Genomic DNA, 21,797 nt, shown 5'->3' with positions numbered 1-21,797 from the left:
CATCATTTCTCTTATATTAAAGCTTCTAGACTCATTCTGAAAGAACAATATTGTTCTTTGTTGTAATTCCAAGGGCGCACCATGCTTATTTTATACGTACAAAGTCTCAAATTTTTATGAGTCGCAAATGTTGACTAACAAAACTATATAATTTTTTTTGTTTTTCATGTCAAATTGCAGTCAGCACCCTTTGTTATTATCTATACTTTGATTCTGTAAAAAGATTTTTTAATCCGTATCTTCAATAAAAAGAGCAATTGATCCAAAAATATTCGCGTATACAAATGACTCCAGCATGGCCTTAAACCACATTTTTTCCAAAATAAAAGACATTTATTTTAGAAACTTGAAAGTATATTCATGAATTTTTAGAATTCTTTAACCACTTTAAATAAATGAAAAAGTAGTCAGACTCGATATCCATGTTTGTAGATAAGGTGTCGTTTTTATATTGTGTTGTAAAGGTTAACCCTGCATGATCCAACAGTTTTCCTCGTTGCTTTCCTAGTTCAATCGAGTCGCTAGTGCCTGATAGCATTTTAAAAGGGTTTTTGCAATTTAAAAAATCTGAAAAAATTCTAGTACAATCTCTCTTCCAACATTTCAGAATGCGATTTCACAATTGTTTGACGCAAAACGGTTAAAATTTTTTTGTATTTCCAAATTTGAGACAAAATAAATCAAAATTGAAAATTCACCTAGGTCTTCAAATCCCCGACTGGACCACGGAGGGTCAATTTTAATATCTATTTAACCTTTTACCTTTTTCTAGTATTTAAAACTAAAAAAAGATAGAAAGTAAGTTAGACCGAGATTAACCTTTAAGTAGGTGGTCGCAACATCTCACACAAGCAACAAAGAAATACAGAATTAAAAATCATGTTTTGGAAAACAAAAATAAAAAGTATTGTCAAGTCTTAAAGTTCATTTTGTTACATTCCTCTATCTCCTCCTAAAGATTTAACATAAATTTAAATATTAACACAATATATTAATAAATAATCTAACGATAATAATATTTCTTTGGGATGTCAGCACCCCACCTTAGTTATTTTTGACCATCAACTTAAAGGTTAAAATTAATTCACATTGGTGCAAATTCACATTGGAGCCTCAGATACAATTCTATCGTTATAACAGCATTGCAACCTGCGTAAGAATATTATCAATGAATAATCGATAGTCGCCACACGCGACAGTCTCTCGGAGTCGAAATCGAACCACGGGGCTTTTGCTCGTTATCGATAACGAGAAAGGGCAATTAACAGTAGAGTGAAACGTCACGTAGTCATCCGCTTTTCCACGACGACGCCCCTGAAGCGCCTTTGTGCCGGCTAATAGCGAGCAGCAAGAATCTCGCGTGGCTTCGATTGGCAAGAGTAGGTAGGAAAAAAAAAGGGAGACGACAATGTCCTCGCCTACGAGAGCGTCGAGGTGGAAAGGGAGGTTTATACGCATCGATGAAACCCACTCGCTCCGTCCCACCGTCACCGCCACTGCTGTCAGAGGAGCGTCATCGAGGCCGCAGCGACATAACCTCTCGTAAAAGATCCACCGCTACTGCCGTCGTTGCTGCTGCTGCTGCTGTTACTACTACTAGTACTACTACTATCACCACTACTACTGCTATCACCACCACCACCAGCACCACCAGGTCGAAGCAGACGACGTGCAACCCCGTCAGAAGCCTTGTCGCTCGTTACCGCCAGGTTGCGCCCGTCAACACGCGAATCGCGCGAGGAAAACTTTTCTCCGACAGCGGAGAGCTCTGCAGAGGCTGGCACTGCGGTTTTACTTCCGATTCCTTTCCCGATACCACTCACCAACACCGTGGGTCTCGCGGGGCACTGCGGAGGTACGCGTTCGCACGCACGTAGGTGCGTCAGTAGGAAGGGCTCTCGCTTTTTCCGTCGCGTTTCGCACGCAACCGTGAAAGCACGACGCGAATCGATGAACGTCGTCGTTGCGGCTCGCCCCACTCGCCACTCTGTGTCAATCTTTCTCTCTCCTATCCGTACACCCTTCGCACTCGTTCGACTCGTCCGCTCTTACCGCACGATTGTCCTTCTTGTTCGACGAGCGCGAGATTCACGGACGCAGGGCGAGCGTCGATCACGGCCCATGGACTGCCGACGTCGTCAGGACCAACGGAACCTAGTTAACGACGTGAAACGCGAGTTCCGCGACTCGTCAACGAAACAGACGACGTCTCGATGATCTCGAACCACACCCAAGGAAGGACGTGGTTTCGAGAGAAGGCCGGCCGGGAGGACGAGTTGCCGGGAAGTGGGAGAGACGACGCTGGCGCCGTACCGACCATCCGACCCGGCGTCAAGAGGACGCCGTCGTCGCTGCCGACGATGACAGGTTGCTGCACGAGCCACTGCTGCTACTATCGCCAGCCGCAGCAGCCAGCAATCTAATGATCAAAAAAAAGCTGCTGGCTGAATTGCCGCAACTGGAAACTCCACTCTCAAAGTTTGATCATAAGACCATTTTGTCCAGATATGTTAAGGAGAACGGAAAATAATTTTTCTAAATGATGTAAAAAGGGGGTATACTTAGTTATTGAATAATAGAATCGTCATCAGGTACGTACTCAAATTTTGTAAATAAATTCCCTGAGAATTCCTGGATTTTCCGGGAATTTTAATCAAAATTCCAAGTAAAATTAAACAATTTTATAATATAGCTTTAAAATAAAATTATTTATTACACATACCTTTTAATATTCTTTATTCATGCAATTACAAAAAAAAGCATTTAAGATTTAAATGTTAAATTACAGATTGAACTAGAAAGAAATAATATGAATTAAATGTCGTATGACGATCTGTCTACATGGATCTAGTTTACATCACTGAATAGAAATATAGACACCGTACAGAAAATATAGGAAATAATTTTGTCAGAAAGATAAGATCTCATGAAAATCCATGATTTTTCAAAGTAAAAATTAAATCCTCTGAAAAATTCAAGCTTTCTCGAATTTTCCGAGTGTAGTACATATAATTTTCTGTGTGATGGCCTATTAGTTATTAGTTGTTTTTTTTTCTCGAATAAGCTAACCGGTTTTAATATACAAATGTGGATAAGGCAATCCAAACATCACAAGACACGGTAGTGTGTGCGGCAGTCCTAAGTAAGATCCGGTAGTTCATCCGAGATCTCATGTCATGCTGAGCACCACTGCCAGCGAGGTGTATAACGATCGTCAATGCTCGTCTGATGTGCGATCTGTTAAATGTAAACACACACATGTACATACATACACAACTCGCACGCAGCGGTGCTCAGCGCACGACATGGGATTCCACATAAACATTTAGATTCTAGTTGTAACCACAGAATATTTCTACTTGATTACATAGTCCAAGTTAATGATAAAAAATTAAAGAGCGTAAATAAAAGATAACTCATCATTCTAAGAAGATAACCAATGTTGTTGATAATGATTGATATGACGCATTCATACTGTCGATTAAGGATGAGATAATAATCGAAACTGATTAGAAACACAGATTAACCTTGAATCGACGTTGGTCAATCACCGTATCGAGAAGTGAGTCTAATCCAAATCGATATTTCCATTCAAAATAGCTCGTGTGATATCGTGGTTGACAGATGGCAGGGTGCCAAGTATCAGCTAGCGACAGTCAATGCGGATCAAACCCGGATTTTCGAATGACGAAAGGATTATTTTCACAATGAAAAAAGTGTAAAATCACTTGGTTTATTTTTAAAAAATTCGTTTTTAGCAAATTTTAAATATCTCTGAAATGTTTCTGAACGCAGCCCGCTAGAGTAACAATCAATTTATCAAAGAAATATTTCGATATAAAGATTTCACTTACAAAGCCATATTAACAAATTACCCATGTTATTGTTTAACTTTGCACAACTCGAAATGTATACAGCCAAATAAAAAATTAGATAACAAAAAAACATTCGAATGTACATACATTCGTATGTTGTAATATAATCAAGTTTAAAAACAATAAGGAAGTATGTGTAATTCTACCTAAATGCTAAAATGTACTTTGAAAAAGTTTTGAAGTGCTCAAAAGTAAAAATGTCGTATAACAATTGTCAGCTATTATGTATTGGCGTATTTACGCCGCTAAAAAACGGCGGGTTACTAAACAAATAATTCCATAAGCAATTGTTAAAATTTATTACCTAATAACGGGAATAGGAGTAGCCGTAAAGTTCACACTAGCCATAATACTCCTCTTCTATTTTTTTTAGAAAAAAGCCATCAATGTATAAACCATGTGTTCTTATTGTGTTTCTTTAATAAAACATGCATTAAAAAAAAAGATAAAAACCCAAATAAACTCTTATGTAATAATCCAATATTTTTTAAATTATCTAAACAGATCATATTTTTATCAGTATTATATAATACGATGCAATGTTTGATTTCCAAGAAATAAAGAGGTGCCGCTTTAGGAAATTTACATCAGTATTGGCGACTTTCCTCTACTACGTGACGTTTCACTTTGTCGTCAATAGCCCTTTCTCGTTATCGATAACGTGCAAAAGCCTTGAGATTCCACCGACCTATTTCGGCTCTCATCGATTTTTGTAATAATTTAATACATAAATTTCTCGATGATTTAAAAAATAATTTATAAAATTTCATTCCTTCGAATAGAGTCGTAAACATTTCTAAGCAAAGTAATATCTCGAGTTCTATACAATATATTCTTGTATGTTTCGTCATTGTGTGACTCGATTGTAAAAATTAACACTAACAATCTCTTACTATCCTTTTTTCCCACTATCGAATCTGCGCATCCGAACCCAGACTTTATCCACTTGAGAGAATCGGAATTCGCTCTTGACGTCTCCGACAAAAACCCAGTATCGAGCGCGAGATTCAAAGTGACTTTGAATTGCGTGCGCCATGAATTTTATCGATAACCGTTCTTCGGACTAAGTTCGGACGACAAACACTCGAGCCCGACGGAAGAACTCGTCCATTATCAAATCTTCCCTAGGTCGGGGAACCCTCCCTTCGGCGGATTCCCGGATGCGCGAATGGGAGCAACAGTTGAGCCGCGCGGGTCAACGTCCAATACAACGTTCTCGTCGCTCTCCGGCCTTCTCTCCGTCTCGGCCCGAGAACGTACTCGTATATACAACCGCGGGGCTGCCAAGTACCCCACGCCGAATACATCACCGTGGCTTTGGCGAACGACGCTTTAGGGCACCGAGGTAAAAGGGGATTTAGCCAGTAACCGCGCGCGGAGCGACAGTTGGTCGACAGACCGGCAGGTCCGCCGACGTTGCACCTGCCGCCCAATGTCTCTGCTTACTTGGTTAATCGCTTTATGACTTATCATCCTCATGTTCGGTAAGCCGACAATGTCGAATCTTTGTGCCATAATAATTTTCTATGTGACCCGAGATACGCGAGCTACTATCTGATTTACGGTCGCCCGACTTTCGTGAGGCTTTCAATCGCTCGATTGAGTTTCGCCTCTGAACTCCACGTCTCGATTCGACCCGATCAAAGTACGTATTTGTCTTAACGGAAGTAAATTAATAATGGAGAAACTATCGGCTCGCCTTTTTCCCCCAAATTAAATTCCAAACGTATACACTTCGTTAATTTAAACTCACGTTATAGTCCATAGAAAGCTAATGGCTCACTTTGGCTGCTTTGGCACGGAATCATCGACGTCTTAAAATACCCGTGACGCAAGTGCATCGATCGATCGATCAAGGCTCGCCCGAGCTGCGACTCGCACTCGTTTGCTTTTTTTGAGCGTGTTTTTTTTAGTAACATTCGTCCCATTGTTTCATCGAAGTAGCGAAGTAGACACTACACGCGATACACGTCGAGTCATCGAGTTCTAAGAGGGGGAGATGCGACACATCTCCCGAGACGCGAGAAAGAGAAAGAGAGAGAGAAGATACAGGTGAATGACGTCAAGAGGTTGGTAGTGACGTCAGAAAGTAACTTGGAGTAGCAGGCCGCGGCGTGGCGTTGCTACTGGTTGCCCGCTAATTCCTAGATACCGAAGGGAGACGGACACGTCCTCATTTCTATATTAGGACTTAATGCAATATCCAACGGGACATTCCTTTTCCCTCTTCCCCTCTTTTTTTTAAACGATGCCACCGCGTGGGTGTTGGGCGAGAAAAGGCGGCTGATAAAATATCTAATTTTATTTAAAAAAAAATCATCCGGTCGAAGATAAATGTGCGTCTAAATGCGCATGTGACTCCCGATTGGTCGCATGCGAGGCAACTGGACCGTATAAATTACATTCAATATGCGGCCTGGTGTGCAATATTGATCGTGCAGCATCGACATCAATGAACGGCATTTATACCGCGAGCGTGGTTCTGTGCTAGAAAATGAAATCGCCGGTGCTACTTTTATGAATGAAAATAGTGCCACGACAAGAAGAAAGTCTGACCCCGACGACTTTCTCGACGAGAGGATTCTTACTGAGAAAGCTCGCGAATCGAGTTTACCGAAATCTGCGAACGGATCAAATCAGACGATAATCGCAATCTGGTGGTTTTATCGCGACCGAATATGCTGCAGAACTTGCAGCGTTAAACCCTGTCCTAGTTTAATGCAGTCGCATGACGTCATTAGGCGTGCCAAGAAGAATGGTTTAACCGCATAAAGCGCATCTGTGAAATTTTTTCGAAGTGTCAGCAGTGCCCCAGTTTTGCTGATAGTTTAGATAATTGCGTAACATAATAAGCACAGTATAAAAGTTTGAGATAACGGCAATATTTTGTTCGCGATATTAAATTCCACGGAAGGGCATGAACAATTTACACAATTCAAACTGAACCCCGATACAAAAAGTCGTGAAATCAATTATTACATTAATTGCTCCTGTCTTTTTTTGTCACTGCTTACTTTCCACGTTCGAGTAACAAGAAGGGCCGCTATCTTGGTGACTAGCAGAGGGGCATGATAAAACAGGACGTGAGCCCATGGGAGGGAAGAGGAGGACCGATGACAGAGTGACTAAAGGGGGGTTTAACTACGAGACACATCATCCAGCTCGAATACGTTGACCCTTTCGCATTTGATAAGTAGTAGTGCGACCTACTAACCGTCCTATATGCCGCGATCGCTATTAAGGGACCCGCCGGGTGTTTTCTATCGGAGAGAAGCATCTGCATAAAGCTAGTCGTCGTTCGGCGCACACAACGTTATCCGTCGCGATGAAATTATACACGAAACCGCACGCAAGTGGAGTAACAGCGGCTCCGGATGGGCCTCCTACGCGAACTATCGCGCAACCAAGAACAATGTGCGGTTTGCAATACAAAATAAAAAGGACAGCGACAAACTCCTTCGTTAAATAGAAATCCATGCTACCGAAATTAATCTAATTTGCTGGAATAAATTTTGGAAAACGTCCCGGGAATGTTATTCGAGATCAAAGACTGTATCCACACAAGAAGAGAAATGACATTCTCCTGCTAAGAAACTGTGATTACTTAATTTTTAGTTTTCTTTTTTTAAATAACGATTATCTTGACAAAGAATATTTTCTTAAATATAATCTTAAAATACACTTATTTATCATTTACTTGAAACGAGTATTATTTACTTAAAATAAATTTCTATGTACACACAGAAAAAATATATTTGAATTAAGTAAATACTTCTTTCAAAAGTTTCACACGTTCATATATCCGCAAATATATAATAAGTTCATCATAAGCATCAAATTTATACAAAATACATTCTGAATCCTAGTAATTTATTACTTCAATAAAGAATTAAGGCTCCTCAGCTGAGAACTCCGTGTTGACAATAGCGATATAGTATCGCGGAAAAAATTAGAATTAACAGGCGTAAAACGTTACAGGTTAATGAAATTTTGTCTTGCATGTCATCTGGTTATTATGTGTTTCATTATGAAAATGTAACTTGTCTCGTATTTATCAAATTAAAAATAGGTCACACGTAAAGTTACCTTTCAATTTTATACATAAAAGCATATTTTTCATTCCTTTAAGAGATTTAGTTAAAACAAAAATTCAATTTGCTTATTAATCTAACTTTTCAAAAAAGTATAAATTCTTTTCTTCAATATATGTATGTTAATGAATTTTTCAAAAATTTATGATGATGAACATATTTTAAGACAATCGTAAAAAAAAATATTCTTTGTTAAAAGTAATCGTTACTTTGCAAGAAGAAAGTTAGTTAAACGCTTTTCTCAGCAATAGAATGGATATTTTACTGCGTAAAACTAAGAAAATTGATTTACAAGATTTTAGAGAATAGATTTCTTAAAATTTCTAGATTTCTTAGAAATTGGGCGTGCCAAAAAAAAAAAATGGTAATTGCCATTTTTCTAATTTTTTAGGAGAAAGAGAAAACTTACAACATTTTTTTGAAAACTATCATTTAAAAAAATTTATAAAAGGAATACCATATAAGCAATCAATCTCTTAGCAAAATTTTTAAATTAAGTTCTAATTTAAAAAGAAATCATGTAGTTAAAATTTCAAAACATTGAAAGTGCAAATAAAAATGCGATGCAACGTTTTGAGCCCATTTTCTCCATTTGTAGCAGCATTTTCTCTACCAAATATGTAATAGAACACAGCACAACCCATTAACATATATGATAAAATATATTTGCACTTATAACGTTTTATTGCAGCGCGCTTCAAACAAGACTAAAGAAATATATGAGATGCGTTATGCTAATGGAAATATTCGCAAGGCTCGTTTTTTATCAAATGCATCGCGTTCCAATGAAATCTCGTGGGAACTTAGGAAACATGAGCGATTTATCGCGACGTGCAATTGATTCCTAGCCCAGTTCAATCGGGAGTGCCGATAACGCAGATATCATCGCCGACGCGTCTCAAGTGGGACGCTGTCAATTGAACTCAAGACGCCTCTTGTCTTCAGCGCGCGCGCGCTGAACAGCTTCATATTTCGAAGCAATTAAAGCCGATTAAGACAGCTGCAACTGGCAATTGGTCAACCAATTCTGAGACGGAATGTGACGCGTCACAAGAAACTTTTTTCCCCCGTTATGTCTCACCAAGATCGGAACGTCGCTCGATGTTTCTTACCCTTTCCCTTCGGTGTCTGTTGCGCCAAACTGAAGCTATTCTAACGTGACATCTGTAACACGTGACGTTTGTCCATTTATTGCAAGGTTTGAGAAAATCCGGGTTCAAAAGATCAGCTCAACAATGGGGATTTTTTTAGTTTCTGGGTTTTTTAAATTTTACACGTTTTTGTTTTTTATAGTTTCTATAGTTTACTAATAATTAATAAAATTTGCTATTCAATTAATAATTCTATTATAAATTAATTTCAATTTATTAATATAATAAACATACATGTATCTACATAAGGAGCATTCCATTGTAAACCAACCAGTCTTTGGACCCAATTAATTTTTATTCATTTTTTAGCAAAAAATGATTCCATCATGTATTAGGTCTTAAAATGTTCGTTACGTATAACAGAGATCTTTGTATATTTGTTCAAAAAAATAAAAACGGAATTTTTAACTATAATTAATATTTGAAGAAGAATGAATGATAAAATTAAATTAAATTTTAAAATTAAACAACTTTTTTAATTCTCTGAAAAAAATTTAAAAAAATGAGTTTATTGGGTGGATTTTTAAAGTAGGTCCAATTCAATAAAACACGGTGGGTTGATCCATTTCGTCAAACCCTGGTTTATTGTCGATCGTCTATTTTTCCCGATTCTCGACCTATTGCGATCATTAACCCGCGACTAGTCGTTTAAGGTTTATTATCCGAGAAATGTCAAAGATCATTCTCGTAAGAATCGCGGATCGCATGCCATGCCTTTCTTCGCTGTTGATCATTATCTTCCCTGTATGACTCAGATGATCGTAAATGAGACGGTTAAAGATCTACGATAAAAGCTACAGTAGTAAATACAATAAAAAAGGGAAAGAGAGGGAGAGAGAGAGAGAGAGAGAGAGATTTATCTGACGATAAAGCTAATTATTGTACGACGGAATGCTTCCAGGAAATCCGGTGGACGTCAGAATTTCCGTGCTTCTAAAACGAAAACAAAACAATGTTGTGGTATTTAAAGATTTACTAAAGCATCAAACAATGGCAGAACGCGAAATTTAAATATAGTATAACGTAAACCACTTTCTAAACTGAAGATAAAACCGCTCACACAAGGCGCAAAAAGTATCTGTTGCCTTGATGAATGTGAATAAAGTGTGACTCCAGCAAATATACATTCAACATTAACAGAAGTCGAACAAAATCGTTACTTGTTATATAAGAAAATTCAGCGACTTTGCGTTGCATCACGCTTTCCGTTCTCAGAATGAATATCTCGCAAAAGACTCGATGGAAACTACCAGTTACCAGTTAGGAGTTAATCTTAACTGGAGCAAGAAAAAACACCCAATCAGTCACGTTATTCAATCACTTTTTATCACTTTCATTTACGATTTCTATAAACTTGTTCGTGACATTCCCACTAAATTTACTACTTCTATTTTTAACGGATGAGTAACAGCTGCGATTGCTACATCCATTTTAATCCAGGCTTAAATGACAAAATGTCATAATTTGATAATTAATAACAGTTTCCTCAATTACAACGTCGAGTTCTGCCGAGACGAGATGGGCTCAACCAGGTTGAGCAGCGTCGCCAATTTCACCGTAAAGTTTCGTCGGCGCGAACATTTTCCCTTCTCAGTTTCCCACGGAAAACAACAGACGGTTTTCTTGCTGTCGATCTTCGCGTTTCTTACACAGTGAAAATCTAACTCGCGAGTTACAGGGAGAAGAGTCGAACTTTGCTTTCGCGGGAACGTCGTATATTATGCAAAGCGATTCGCGTTAAGCGCATTGTGCACCGCGAGATAACCCGAGTTGTCGTCAAACAAACGTCACAGGCGTCGGCGTCGCTTCGCCGAAGCAAACCTGGTGTGCACGACGGAATAACTTTGTGGCGAAGTGACACGCAAACATTCCTGAAGAACGTTGAAAACTACAGTTGCGTAATTTCAAGACTCATCAAAGCAATCCACTTTCTTGGCGAATATTTATATGCTTTTTTTCTTTAGATTTTATTTAATAAAAATTTAAAACAATGCCGTGCCTGATCTATTTTAAAAAATTTGCAATAATTGCATAAATCAGAGCTTGGAATAGATTTACTCAATTATAATACTACACACAGGAAAATATAATACATACTATATATTAAGTTTATATCTCCGCAAATCTATTATAAGTTCATTATAAATATCAAATTCACAATATATTCTGAATACTAATAAGTTTAATATATCAATAAAAAATATTAAATTAAAACCAAAATTCTCTTAAAGACGCTAAGTTGTAACCAGGCCAAGAACGAACAATAATAATGAGGTTATATACAAAACACAAATATATTGAATTTCAACATGTAGAACAAATAATCGAGGGCATGTACATTGTTTTATCGCGGAACAAGCTTCTGCCTGACTACGCCTTCATTAACCGCTATAAAATTCTTAACAATAATAAATCCATATTCTAAACCGTTATACAGGTCAAGATTTTAAAAATTGAATAAATTATAGAACCCAATGACTAATATACGCAATACTGTGTTTTTTTAATGTCGTTTCTGCGTACAAGTTTTCTCCGTTATTTTCAAAGAGGGTATGTTCTTTGTGCATTTCTTTCTTTCTACTGAATAGCCACCTACCGAATAGACTAATGTCATCTATCGTAGATTGACTCCTGTCGGACAGTGATTAATCAAATATGTGACTCTCCTAGTTCAAGATAGATATATATTATTGAGTCCGCAAACGAGAGAGAAAAGAGGATCGAACTTGACGAGAGATCATAACAGATCTATATTAAAAATTCTCTTATTATAAAATTTTCTTATTTTTCTATCCGATAAAATTTACAAATATTTTTCGAAAAAACAAATTCTTTTTTTTAATACATAAGAAATGTTTTTTTTTTAATTTATGAGGAAAGATTTGCGAATATTAATTTAGGAAATGTGATGTGTATGTATGTGTGTAACAAGTAAGGCCTCTACGCACAATGAAGGAATATTAGATATTAGGAATAAAAATTAGAATTTTAGAATCTGTTTCCTCAATAAACATTACAAATAAATGATGATGCGTTTCGTATAACATTGATGTGTTAATCCTGTTGATATCCAATTTATGCGTTACTTTCAATATTATTCAATGAAGAAATTGATTCTAAAATTTCAATTCTTATTCCTAACATCTAATGTACCTTCATTGTACACAGAGCCTAATATTCACTTAATTCAGGTAACTTACAATAGTAATTTTCTGTGTGTATTGTAAAAAAAATATACTTTGCTAAAGATAACCGTTACTTAAATAAAAAAAATTAAGTAATCGCTTTTCGTAAAATAATATTTTTCTGTGTATGGAATCAATACTAATCCATAAATCAGTCATGTCTGGGTGGAAACAACTCGAGTAACTTCGCACGAAAGTGTCAACCAACAAAGTGACAGCTTTCATTGACATTTCGCGAACTCTCTCACGAGTGTGTCCTACGACAAGGAAAGTAAACGCAGGAAGAGTCTCATTATCACCGATTCTGACTCATTGCTCGGTCGGAGTGCTCCTTTTTTTTTCAAAGACTTCTGAAACACGAGCACGTATACCACGAGTCTCCGCGCAAATCTCCACTCCAATCAATGATCCCATCGATAATGCATCCAGACCCACGTAATCGCGACGCTCGATCTATTTCCGGACACGTTTCACCGACCGACGTCGGCGAGAGACCGGCCCTCTCGGCGGAGCGGCGTCGTCAATGTAGCGTCGTCGCGACGTCGCACGGCGTACGAGGTAAAATCGAAGGAGAGGCGTACTTTTACACGGGCGAGAGTCGTGAACGCGGACAGAAGCGGCTTTCGCGCGACGTCGCGGGGTAAAAAGAACCAGGTCTCGCTGACGCGAACGGTGCGTCACGTCTCGCAGTACGGATAAGATAGTACTTCGCGGAGGATCTCCGGGGATCGGGGGATGATCCGCTCTCTCGCAGCCGGGACGTCGGCGTCGCGTCGTCGCCGGGACGATCGGCGGCGAGGCGACGAGGCGGCGCGCGCACGATCGAAATAACGACGAGCCGTAAGAGATTTTGACAGAGAGCGTAGGCCTAGGCGGCCGCCATGATGGCTCTCGGCGGCTGTCGAGTCGCGCGGAAGGGCCGGCCGGAGAGAGAGAACGGCGGCGCATCCGGAAGTCGCGGGAGAGCCCGGCACAAGAGGAACGGCAAAGATGTCACGTACCTGGAGCTCCCTGACGGAGCTGCGATCGTCCGAATTCCCGGCTTGCGACGCTTTGGCCACTCCGCGCTGTCCTCTCTGTGTGTGTGTGTCTCTCTCTCTCTCTCTCTCTCCCCTTTCGCACTCGCTCCCTCTGCTCTTCCTCGTCGTCCTCGGCTCTCACATCGATGACTACGCACTTTCCCCGTCACACCTCTTCGTCTCGAGTATCGGCGACTCGAGTTTACTCGTCGTATCTCCTCGGAAGGAAAACACTAGCACCGCACCCGTCGCTCTCTTTAAGGTTAACGTCACGATAGGTACACCTAGGTACACCGCGACGGCCACGACGATGACGACAATGACGACGATGACGACGACGACGACGACGACGACGACGACCGACGACTACCGCGATCGCTACGCGTTATCGCGACAGCGTGGAGCCGGACCGAAGCACGCGATTGCGGCACGCGCAGCTTGAACGTCTCGAGATCCGCACGGCGGTCGGACGTCCGCGATTGTTTTCATTCGACGGCACACGCAAATTGAAACTCGGAACGAAGCGAGCGGAGCTGCTACTGCTGCTGCTGCTGCTGCTCCTTCACGGCTCTGGCGGGCGGCAGGCGGCAGGCAGGGCGGGGCTCCGTGCTTCGACTCTCGTGAACCCCGTGCGACAGCGAGCCGCAGCGCCGGCAGCCGAGGATCGCCGAGCGTCGCCGGAAACGGCCGACGCCGGCCGGCTCCGCGCTCCGCCACTTTTCAAATCGCATGATCCGATCCGCGACGACGTTGCGAAACCCCCGATCGACGGGATCGACGCAGCTGACAACAATGACGAGTCCATTTCGCGTTCGCGTCCTTGTTAAATTTTCCCTCATTACGCGTGTGTTATGACGAGAGAGAGAGAGAGAGATGATCGTCTGCAGAAAATCTGTTGCGTACCGCCATGGAGCAACGAATGAAAAGCCGGCAGAGAATCATTTGACGTCGACAAATCGGAAGGTAAGAGCCAACGATACGCGACCGCGATGCCTCGCGATTAGCACAAGTAGTGGATATTTTGCGTAAACTAATCTGAAAATTTCAAGCGCTGTTTCCGAAACCGTATCGATAATAATATCGATACGTGCACAATTTTTTTTATTGCACGAATATGACAAAACCGATGCGTAATATAGAACCTATAATTCTCGAGCAATGTGGAAACGTCGCACAATGCACATTTGTATAATTTTTTTATAAAATATATGTTAAAAACGTACGTTGAAAGGACAGGGGGTGTCATAAAAAAGATAAATGTTTTTTACAGTAGAGTAGAGCTAGAATACGGACTTTTACATAATGCACAAGAGAATTGATTTTTATTTCCTTCAGAGTCTTTTATTTTTATCCTGGAAAAATAAAAGACTCTGATTGATTGATTTTCTTATGCGTTATGCAAAATCTACGCTCTTGCCTTAAACCTGTTATTTCGCTGCGTTGGTAAAGTCACAAATTCTTAATATCTTGGCTGTAATAGCCAATCCCTGTATTCACGATTCTCTTTGTCATACCGACAATTCCACAATGCCTCTAAAGTTTGCCGACAGAGACCGCGATGGCCGCGAAATAACAGTTTGATTACACATCAATGTCTCTGCGTGTTTCATTAAAATTCCATTTATTGTAAAAATTTTTTTATATCGGCAGATACACCCCCCTTCTAGCAATGCATAAATTAACAAAAAAAAAAAAAAAATATTTTGAATATCTAAATATACAAATTATATTTTCATAAAAATTACAATTTTATTAAAATTATAATTTTTTAAAAACATTAATAAAATTTCTTCATTTACATTTTACCAATAAAAAAATGTTTATATAGGAACATATAAATAAATGTATATAAAAAATGTCTACGTATGTGTTATCTTTTATAATATCTGACCAAATATATAAGAAAATTAATAAAAAGATAAATTAAAAAATAAAACAATAATATTGTTTATTTTATGAAAAGTTAAAAAATTTTATGAAATGTGAGGAAATAAAAAAAAATTATTTATATAAAATTATATGTAAATACAATTGGATATAAAATTGTATAAATAATTATACATAGAAATATGTAGAATCTTGTAAAATTTAATTTCAATTGTGACTTATATAAAAAAATGTTATTTTTTTATTTAAAATATTTTTTTAATAGAAAAGATTTATACGAAAAGATTTATAAGGAAACATATGTGTAGGTATATTTTATATTTTGTTTTTTATAGAAAAAATATTTTTAACCAGGATTTACATATTTCATGAAAAGATAATTTTTTATATCACTCTGCAAATAAGATATTTATTTTATTTTATCTCAAGTGCAATATGATAAAATAAGTAATTACATACACTGACAGAAAAAATTACTAATTTTAATAAATATTTATTTGAATACTTGCAATAAAACAATTTATTAAATGTAAATAAATATTTGTTCAGTACAAGAATCACTAATGTAATTTAACTATTATTTTTTTGTTGAATAAATATTTATGCACCGTAAGAAAATATTTTATTGCAAGTGTTTAAATAAATTTTTTCCTCAGTGTAGAAGGAGAAATAATCGTTATACATCATGCTTAGTACACCTTCTGCTCAGAAAGTAACCAAAATTATCTATTTAAACAAAGCGATTTTGAATCAAAATCGAAATTTCTTTTTGCCGCTAAGTTGGTATAACTACTCGACTTTCATACGGAGTTTCAGTGCGGTGTATCAATTAGTTTGTTATGGCAGTTGTTTATGTTAGCTGACCTTTGGTACCCATGGCGACTTTCTTTTACAGCCACTGTCGACTCAAACGCTTTCCACAAGTGGTAATTTGAGTTTTGGGAACAGGAAAATGTCATAGGGCAAAGCTTAGCGAATACGGTGTTTGAGGAATAATATTTCTTGAGTTTTTTACCAAAAAGTTGCGTACCAACATTGACGTGTAAGATGGTGCATTATCGAGGTGCAAAATCTTTATCTTTTCACAAAGTTAATCGTTTTTTACAAATCGTCTCGCGCAAATACTTCATAACGCTTAAGTAGTATTTCTTATTGATTGATCATTGTACGGCTGTTTTTTTTTATTTCGGTTCACTCTTTTAAAAACTTAAACCACTTTCTTGGGTCATCTAGACCCAGTGTAACCGTTGTGGTTACACTAGGTCTAGATGACCCAAGGCCATATATAGTTATATATATATATATATATATATATATATATATAGTTTTTGACACAAAAAAAAATTTCTTCACATTATTTTACTCCTTCAACATTGATTTATGTCATTTCGTGATTTTCATTACAATTACCAACTTCAATCTTCAAAATAAATATACTTTTTGAAAAGCTCGATATAATACTATTTTTTCCTTAAAAGTATACTACTTCTGGAGTAGAACCCCGGTAATAACTTTGATTTTACTCAAAAATTAGAATTTTCAGAAATTTTTTAGTACAAAATGGCATTTTTCAAATTTTTTTTTCCTCGTGTCGTTTCAATATTAAAAAATTTAATAAAGGATACATAAACGATTTGATTACGAAGAAGAAGTCTTAAACTTCATTTTCGTGAAGGATTTGAGTCGATTCATCAAAAGGAACGCAAATGGCAACTGTTTTTTTGCGTCGGGTCAACTGGACCCAGTGTAACCATTACGTTATTTTTTGGAGGTGTAACCACAACGGGTTAAGACAACTCTGGTACCTCTTTCGCAAATATCTCACAACACCTCGGCAATCTAAATCAAGATGCCAACTTTTTCTGAGTTTTAACAAAGATTTCCGAAAACTAAATTTATCTTTACCTAACAAAAAATATATCTTTCGTCGAGAACTTAGATTGAGAGAAGATAATCATACGTTCGCTCGGAGGAAGTGATTGGTCGCTCGTATTTGTTCTTCAAAACAGGTCGCGTTAAGTTTTATACGCTACTCGCGAGACCCTGCACATGGCGTCACACGGACGGGTAGTCGGTTTATTCCATTGTAACGGAATAAACCGAGAAATGAAACCCAGGAGTACAATTCGTGACGTTGTTACGTCCTCGTAGATTACATACGCGGCGACTCCGAGACTCGTCACCCCTGGTGCGAAAGACAGAAGGGTGTCGACGAGGAGAGTGGCCAGTGCACGGCCACTTTTGTGGAGCCTTATCAATATTATCAGCGGACGTAGGGAAAGTGCGAGAGAGAAAAGACCGACGGACGGAACCAACGGGTCGACCGGGGTGAACGCGGTGCGTGGTTTCGAGTGGGGATACGCAAGCGCCGTGCACGATCTGATCCCCTCTGTTACGTACCGACATCGCCGGCGTCGTCGTCGTCGTCACCGTCGCCACCGCCACCGCCACCGCCACCGCCACCGCCGTCGCCGCTGTCGAGAGAGAAAGAGTGAGACGACGTCGATCCGTCTCGCGCCTCCTCTCGCGTTTTCAGTTCTCCGGCCGAACACACGACGGCGACTCGCCAAAACTACGCGAGGCTCGGGTCGAAGCGACGAGGGTATCGCGTCCGCGGCGTCGCGACGTCGTTATCGGCAACTCAAAGTCGAAAATCCACGAAAGGACGTCTAAAGACAAGACACCTCGTGACACGGTGACACGAGGGTGAGGGAGACTACAAGCACGCGGCGGAGCAACAGTGTTCGGCGACCTTCCTCTGGAGTACGTCGGCCTCTGGAGACGACGGTGCAGGGGGCGAATTCGAGTGTCACCACTGACCGACCGACCGACCGACCGACCGAGGACCTCGAGAGGGTCGAAGAGCCAGCGAGGGGTCAGCGAGAGGGCATCGTATCTCTGCAATTCGGTCTACCGACCCGCGGAAGGCGTGGTGAGTCGTTCGCGTGCGTTCATCCGACTGTGCACGGAGATAGTACAGCCACGTGAAGCGACGATGGGATTGACAGTGATATGTGAATTCGAATATCAGTAAGATAAGTGCGTAACGATAAAATCGGAAATCGACAAAGGGAAGAGAACGCAACTCGTTCCGCGAATTATTATGCGTCACCTGACCGAGATCTCTCAGCTGCGTTCTCCACGGTAACGATTTGATCGTCATGCTCGTCCGTTGTCGGTGACTCGTCGGGAAACGTGGACAGAGGATTTTACGTGGTTCGACGTGGAGTCGAAGGGTGTCCCGAGAAAAATCGCGACAACGGCGGTGGTCTGGCATGATCGCGGAGGATGAGGAAGAAGTACAAAAATAGCTGTCCCCGTGGTTGACCGGAGATGCACAGCTGACCAGCCACGTCGGAGAGGAAGAGAGAGAGAGAGAGAGAGAGAGAGAGGGGAAGAGAAAGAGAGAGAGGAGGGAGAGAGAGGGAGAGGAAGAGGAAGAGGAAGAGAGAGAGAGAGAAAGAAAGGAAAAGAAAGAGGAAGCGAGTGCCGGACGTTCGATTAGCGACTCGCGTCGAGACGCGACCGGACGAGGAATCGATCCGATCGTGGCATTCCTCATAATCTCGACTGCAATCACACCACGTGCCTTTACCGTCGTTGTAACCATTGGATACCCCACATCGCGACGCCTTCCTCCTCTCGCACGGCCGTCGACTCGTCGAGCGAGATCGAGCCGTCCTCGATGAAGGTTCCTCGTTCGAGCACGAGTACGAGTGACTGAACGACGAGATCGTGGAGATGTCCGAGCCATGCGCCTCTCTGAAATTACCGCATTCCGCGACCTCGGCTACCGCGAAGCCTGACCTCGATCCCACGAGGTCGAACGAAGTTGGCGAATATTACGTAGGAGTGCCTGTGGTCAGAAACGTGAATTCCCTGAGGATCGAAGCCTCGAGGCTGTTGACCCGCATCGCGACGCCACCGTGTTGGTGTTACCCGATCGTATTAGGGCGCTTCGTCGCAAATTAAATGGTAAATAATATAAATCGACGCGCGTCGATTTTACGGCCGGGCGACGAACGAGCACGCGAAGCGACATGAGACGTTGCCGACGAGAGAGAGGACAAATCCTGTCGGCGAGCGACAAAGGCAACTGTCGTAACTTGTTCTAAATCGACGACGACAGCGCGGAAAATCCGTGCGACTGCTGTCCAATCGCCAGCCGCGTCCTGGAAGCCGTAGAAACGCCCTAGGCCGAGATTCGTATCCTCTCTTTAAATAGGTCCGTTTTCTCGCGCCACCTGAGACACACACACACACACGCACATCGGAAGTGACAACGCGTGCACGTGCGACACGTATGTCGGCTGTTCGACAAAGTGGGACCGACCTTCCCCACGTCCTTGGCTCGACGGCAGCAGGAGTCGTCGTGACGCATCCCGCGCCGACGATCTTAGACATATATCTAGATAAACGACAACTTCGGGTCCAAACGAACACGTCGGCGAGTAGGAGACTCACATCCAAGTCATTTGCGCGCGCGCGCGCGTTCTCTCTCTCTCTCTCTCTCTCGCTCTCTCTCTCTCTCTTTCTCTCTCTCTTTGACAGTTTATTTGGGATACCGATACCGCGACCAAGAACAACAAGATTACATCCCGGTATTCCTGTAGCACACGCAATAGACACGGAATAGAAACACTTTAGACGACAACTCTATCCTTCTCGTTTAGCCCTGCTCGTCTCACCCTTTCGTATATCCATTGAGAAGCGGATAAAGGAAAAGGGGAAAAATAAACGGATGCACCGCTGATCCGCGTGCCTCATCTGATCGCAGCAACGAATCTTTCCTTTTCTTTGCGAGTCAAGTCGCGAGTTATACGTTACTCTGTCTTATACGGCTGATCACTATGCTCAATTCGTGCTGTGCTTTTTTCTACCGTGCTCGTGCATTATACGCCGCGAGTGTTTTCCTAGTGCTTTAGTGTTTACCGCGCGATATATTAATTGAGAGGAATCGGGCCCAGTGCGCCCCATCGCACGCTCGAACGCGAAAGTCTCGGCTGCCCAGGTATCTGGGAATCCTGTTCCTGAGATGCCTGTTAGACGAGGTCACGTGGCGCCCAGAACTACGATCATCGAAACCATCATCAGGAAGTTTGATACTCACGGTGAGTTAGGAATGGAGGTAACAAGACCGAAAATAATTATTCGTGAGGTTTTTCAAGATAAAATGGCTGCATAAATAATTATATTCGCATTAATTGTTTCACGTGGGCGGCTAGTTTGTGGACAAATAAAACTATAACTCTGTTGCGACGCAAGGTAATTCGCAAGTTGCGTTTTACGCAACAATATCGATGTCATTGCATAGCATTACGTTAATTAAATAAATTATAATAATGACATGTCTGTTTATACCGATTAATTCAGTAGAATTTTACTAACTACGTGGCGATCATTAATCTGACAAAGCGACTTAAGTTATTAATGAACGAGGATGAACGCGGAATACTGTTTTATTTGATTATCACAAGTTTTTACAATTCATAATACTCAACTACTTTATTATCGTGCCGAATTAGTATTTAAGATCGTGCGATATGCAAGAACGTGCTCAGGTACAAGCTAGGAATTGATATAATCATATTTGATATTAATTCGAAAAAATTCGTTATATTCTCTCGTAAGCCAACAACTGACGCGATCATTTACATGTACACGCTCGATTTGCTCCGATTCGTTACCGCGATCGGTTTTTCTTCGAAGGTCAAGACTAAAAATATGCCCACGTCTTCTCTGACAGACGTAGAAACGTAATCGAAGTACTAGGGAATATATTGAGGCTGCGATATGCAAGAACGTGCAGGCATTGAGCCAGAGGTTCATTTTCAATATTATGTAAAACATCCCCCGACTGCGGTGCAGAATGGATATGGAAGGGCTCGGTTAAATGGAGGAAAGGGGTAGCTCTATGTCACAATATGGGACAATGCATGTCACTGGCAATATCACTCCAGAAATGCCTTGAGTCTTTAGAGGAGAGGCGGGACGTGGAGGTGGCCCGAATTGATTGCGAAAAGGAAGAGAGATAGAGAGGAGAAGGGAACACTGACGGTTTCTTTTGCATTGTCGCGATTTACTGACAAGAATTCTCCTTGACGGGATTGCTTGTTTAGATAAGAATTTTGTGCACCGTGCGAGATTATGAAGGCGCATACTTTTGTATTATAAAGTGAAGAATATATTTCACGTTTAGTGATAATAAAAAGAAAGAAATGCAAGTGGCTATTTTTATCTGTATGTGAAAATTACACGGACAAAATGTTGATTTATACACTGCTATAGAAAGTTATAGAATATGTGGTAGCAATATCAGTATTTTGCAATTTATGTGAATCAATACACACATACAGTGTTGTGCTTGAATAATTTAAAATTATTTAGATAAAAGTAAGATAAATTACTTGTGAATGTATCTTAAATAAAATAAAGATGATTTTATTTTAATCTAGACAACCTAATACATGATTTTATCCATATAATTTTTAGATAATATCGTTATTGAACAAAACAACTTTGGATATTCATATTTTTATTTCAAAATCTTTATTTCTTAAAAACAAGTTTTTTAAATAATTTAACAAAA

The 21,797-nt window shown here is 40.3% G+C and overlaps 2 protein-coding genes across 12 annotated transcripts in view; one reads left to right on the top strand and one right to left on the bottom strand.

Annotated features, from left to right (window-relative positions):
• LOC105196793 (guanine nucleotide-binding protein G(I)/G(S)/G(T) subunit beta-1) overlaps positions 1 to 13,917 on the bottom strand; it is a 33,164-nt gene extending 19,247 nt beyond the window's left edge. The window contains exon 1 of one of the 2 annotated variants that reach the window (XM_011162905.3): positions 13,304 to 13,917. The gene's annotated coding sequence lies outside the window, so the exon portion shown is untranslated. Of the gene's footprint in view, positions 1 to 1,471; positions 1,677 to 13,303 lie in introns of those variants that run through there. The other variant, XM_011162906.3, reaches the window with a different exon arrangement.
• A 151-nt stretch (positions 13,918 to 14,068) lies between these two features.
• Positions 14,069 to 21,797, top strand: part of LOC105196825 (potassium voltage-gated channel subfamily H member 6) — a 139,050-nt gene continuing 131,321 nt past the window's right edge. For 3 of the 10 annotated variants that reach the window (XM_026135439.2, XM_026135440.2, XM_026135442.2), the window contains exon 1: positions 18,599 to 20,319. In XM_026135439.2, coding sequence (XP_025991224.1) covers positions 20,244 to 20,319 — 76 coding nt within the window. In that variant the 5' untranslated portion in view covers positions 18,599 to 20,243. Of the gene's footprint in view, positions 14,285 to 18,592; positions 20,320 to 21,797 lie in introns of those variants that run through there. The other 7 variants (XM_026135441.2, XM_026135437.2, XM_026135444.2 and 4 more) reach the window with 6 other exon arrangements.

This window comes from Solenopsis invicta, chromosome 2, assembly GCF_016802725.1.
Source record: "Solenopsis invicta isolate M01_SB chromosome 2, UNIL_Sinv_3.0, whole genome shotgun sequence".
NCBI lineage: Eukaryota > Metazoa > Arthropoda > Insecta > Hymenoptera > Formicidae > Solenopsis > Solenopsis invicta.
The sequence above is the reverse complement of the archived record's forward strand: the minus strand, read 5'-3'. Positions and strand labels throughout refer to the sequence as shown.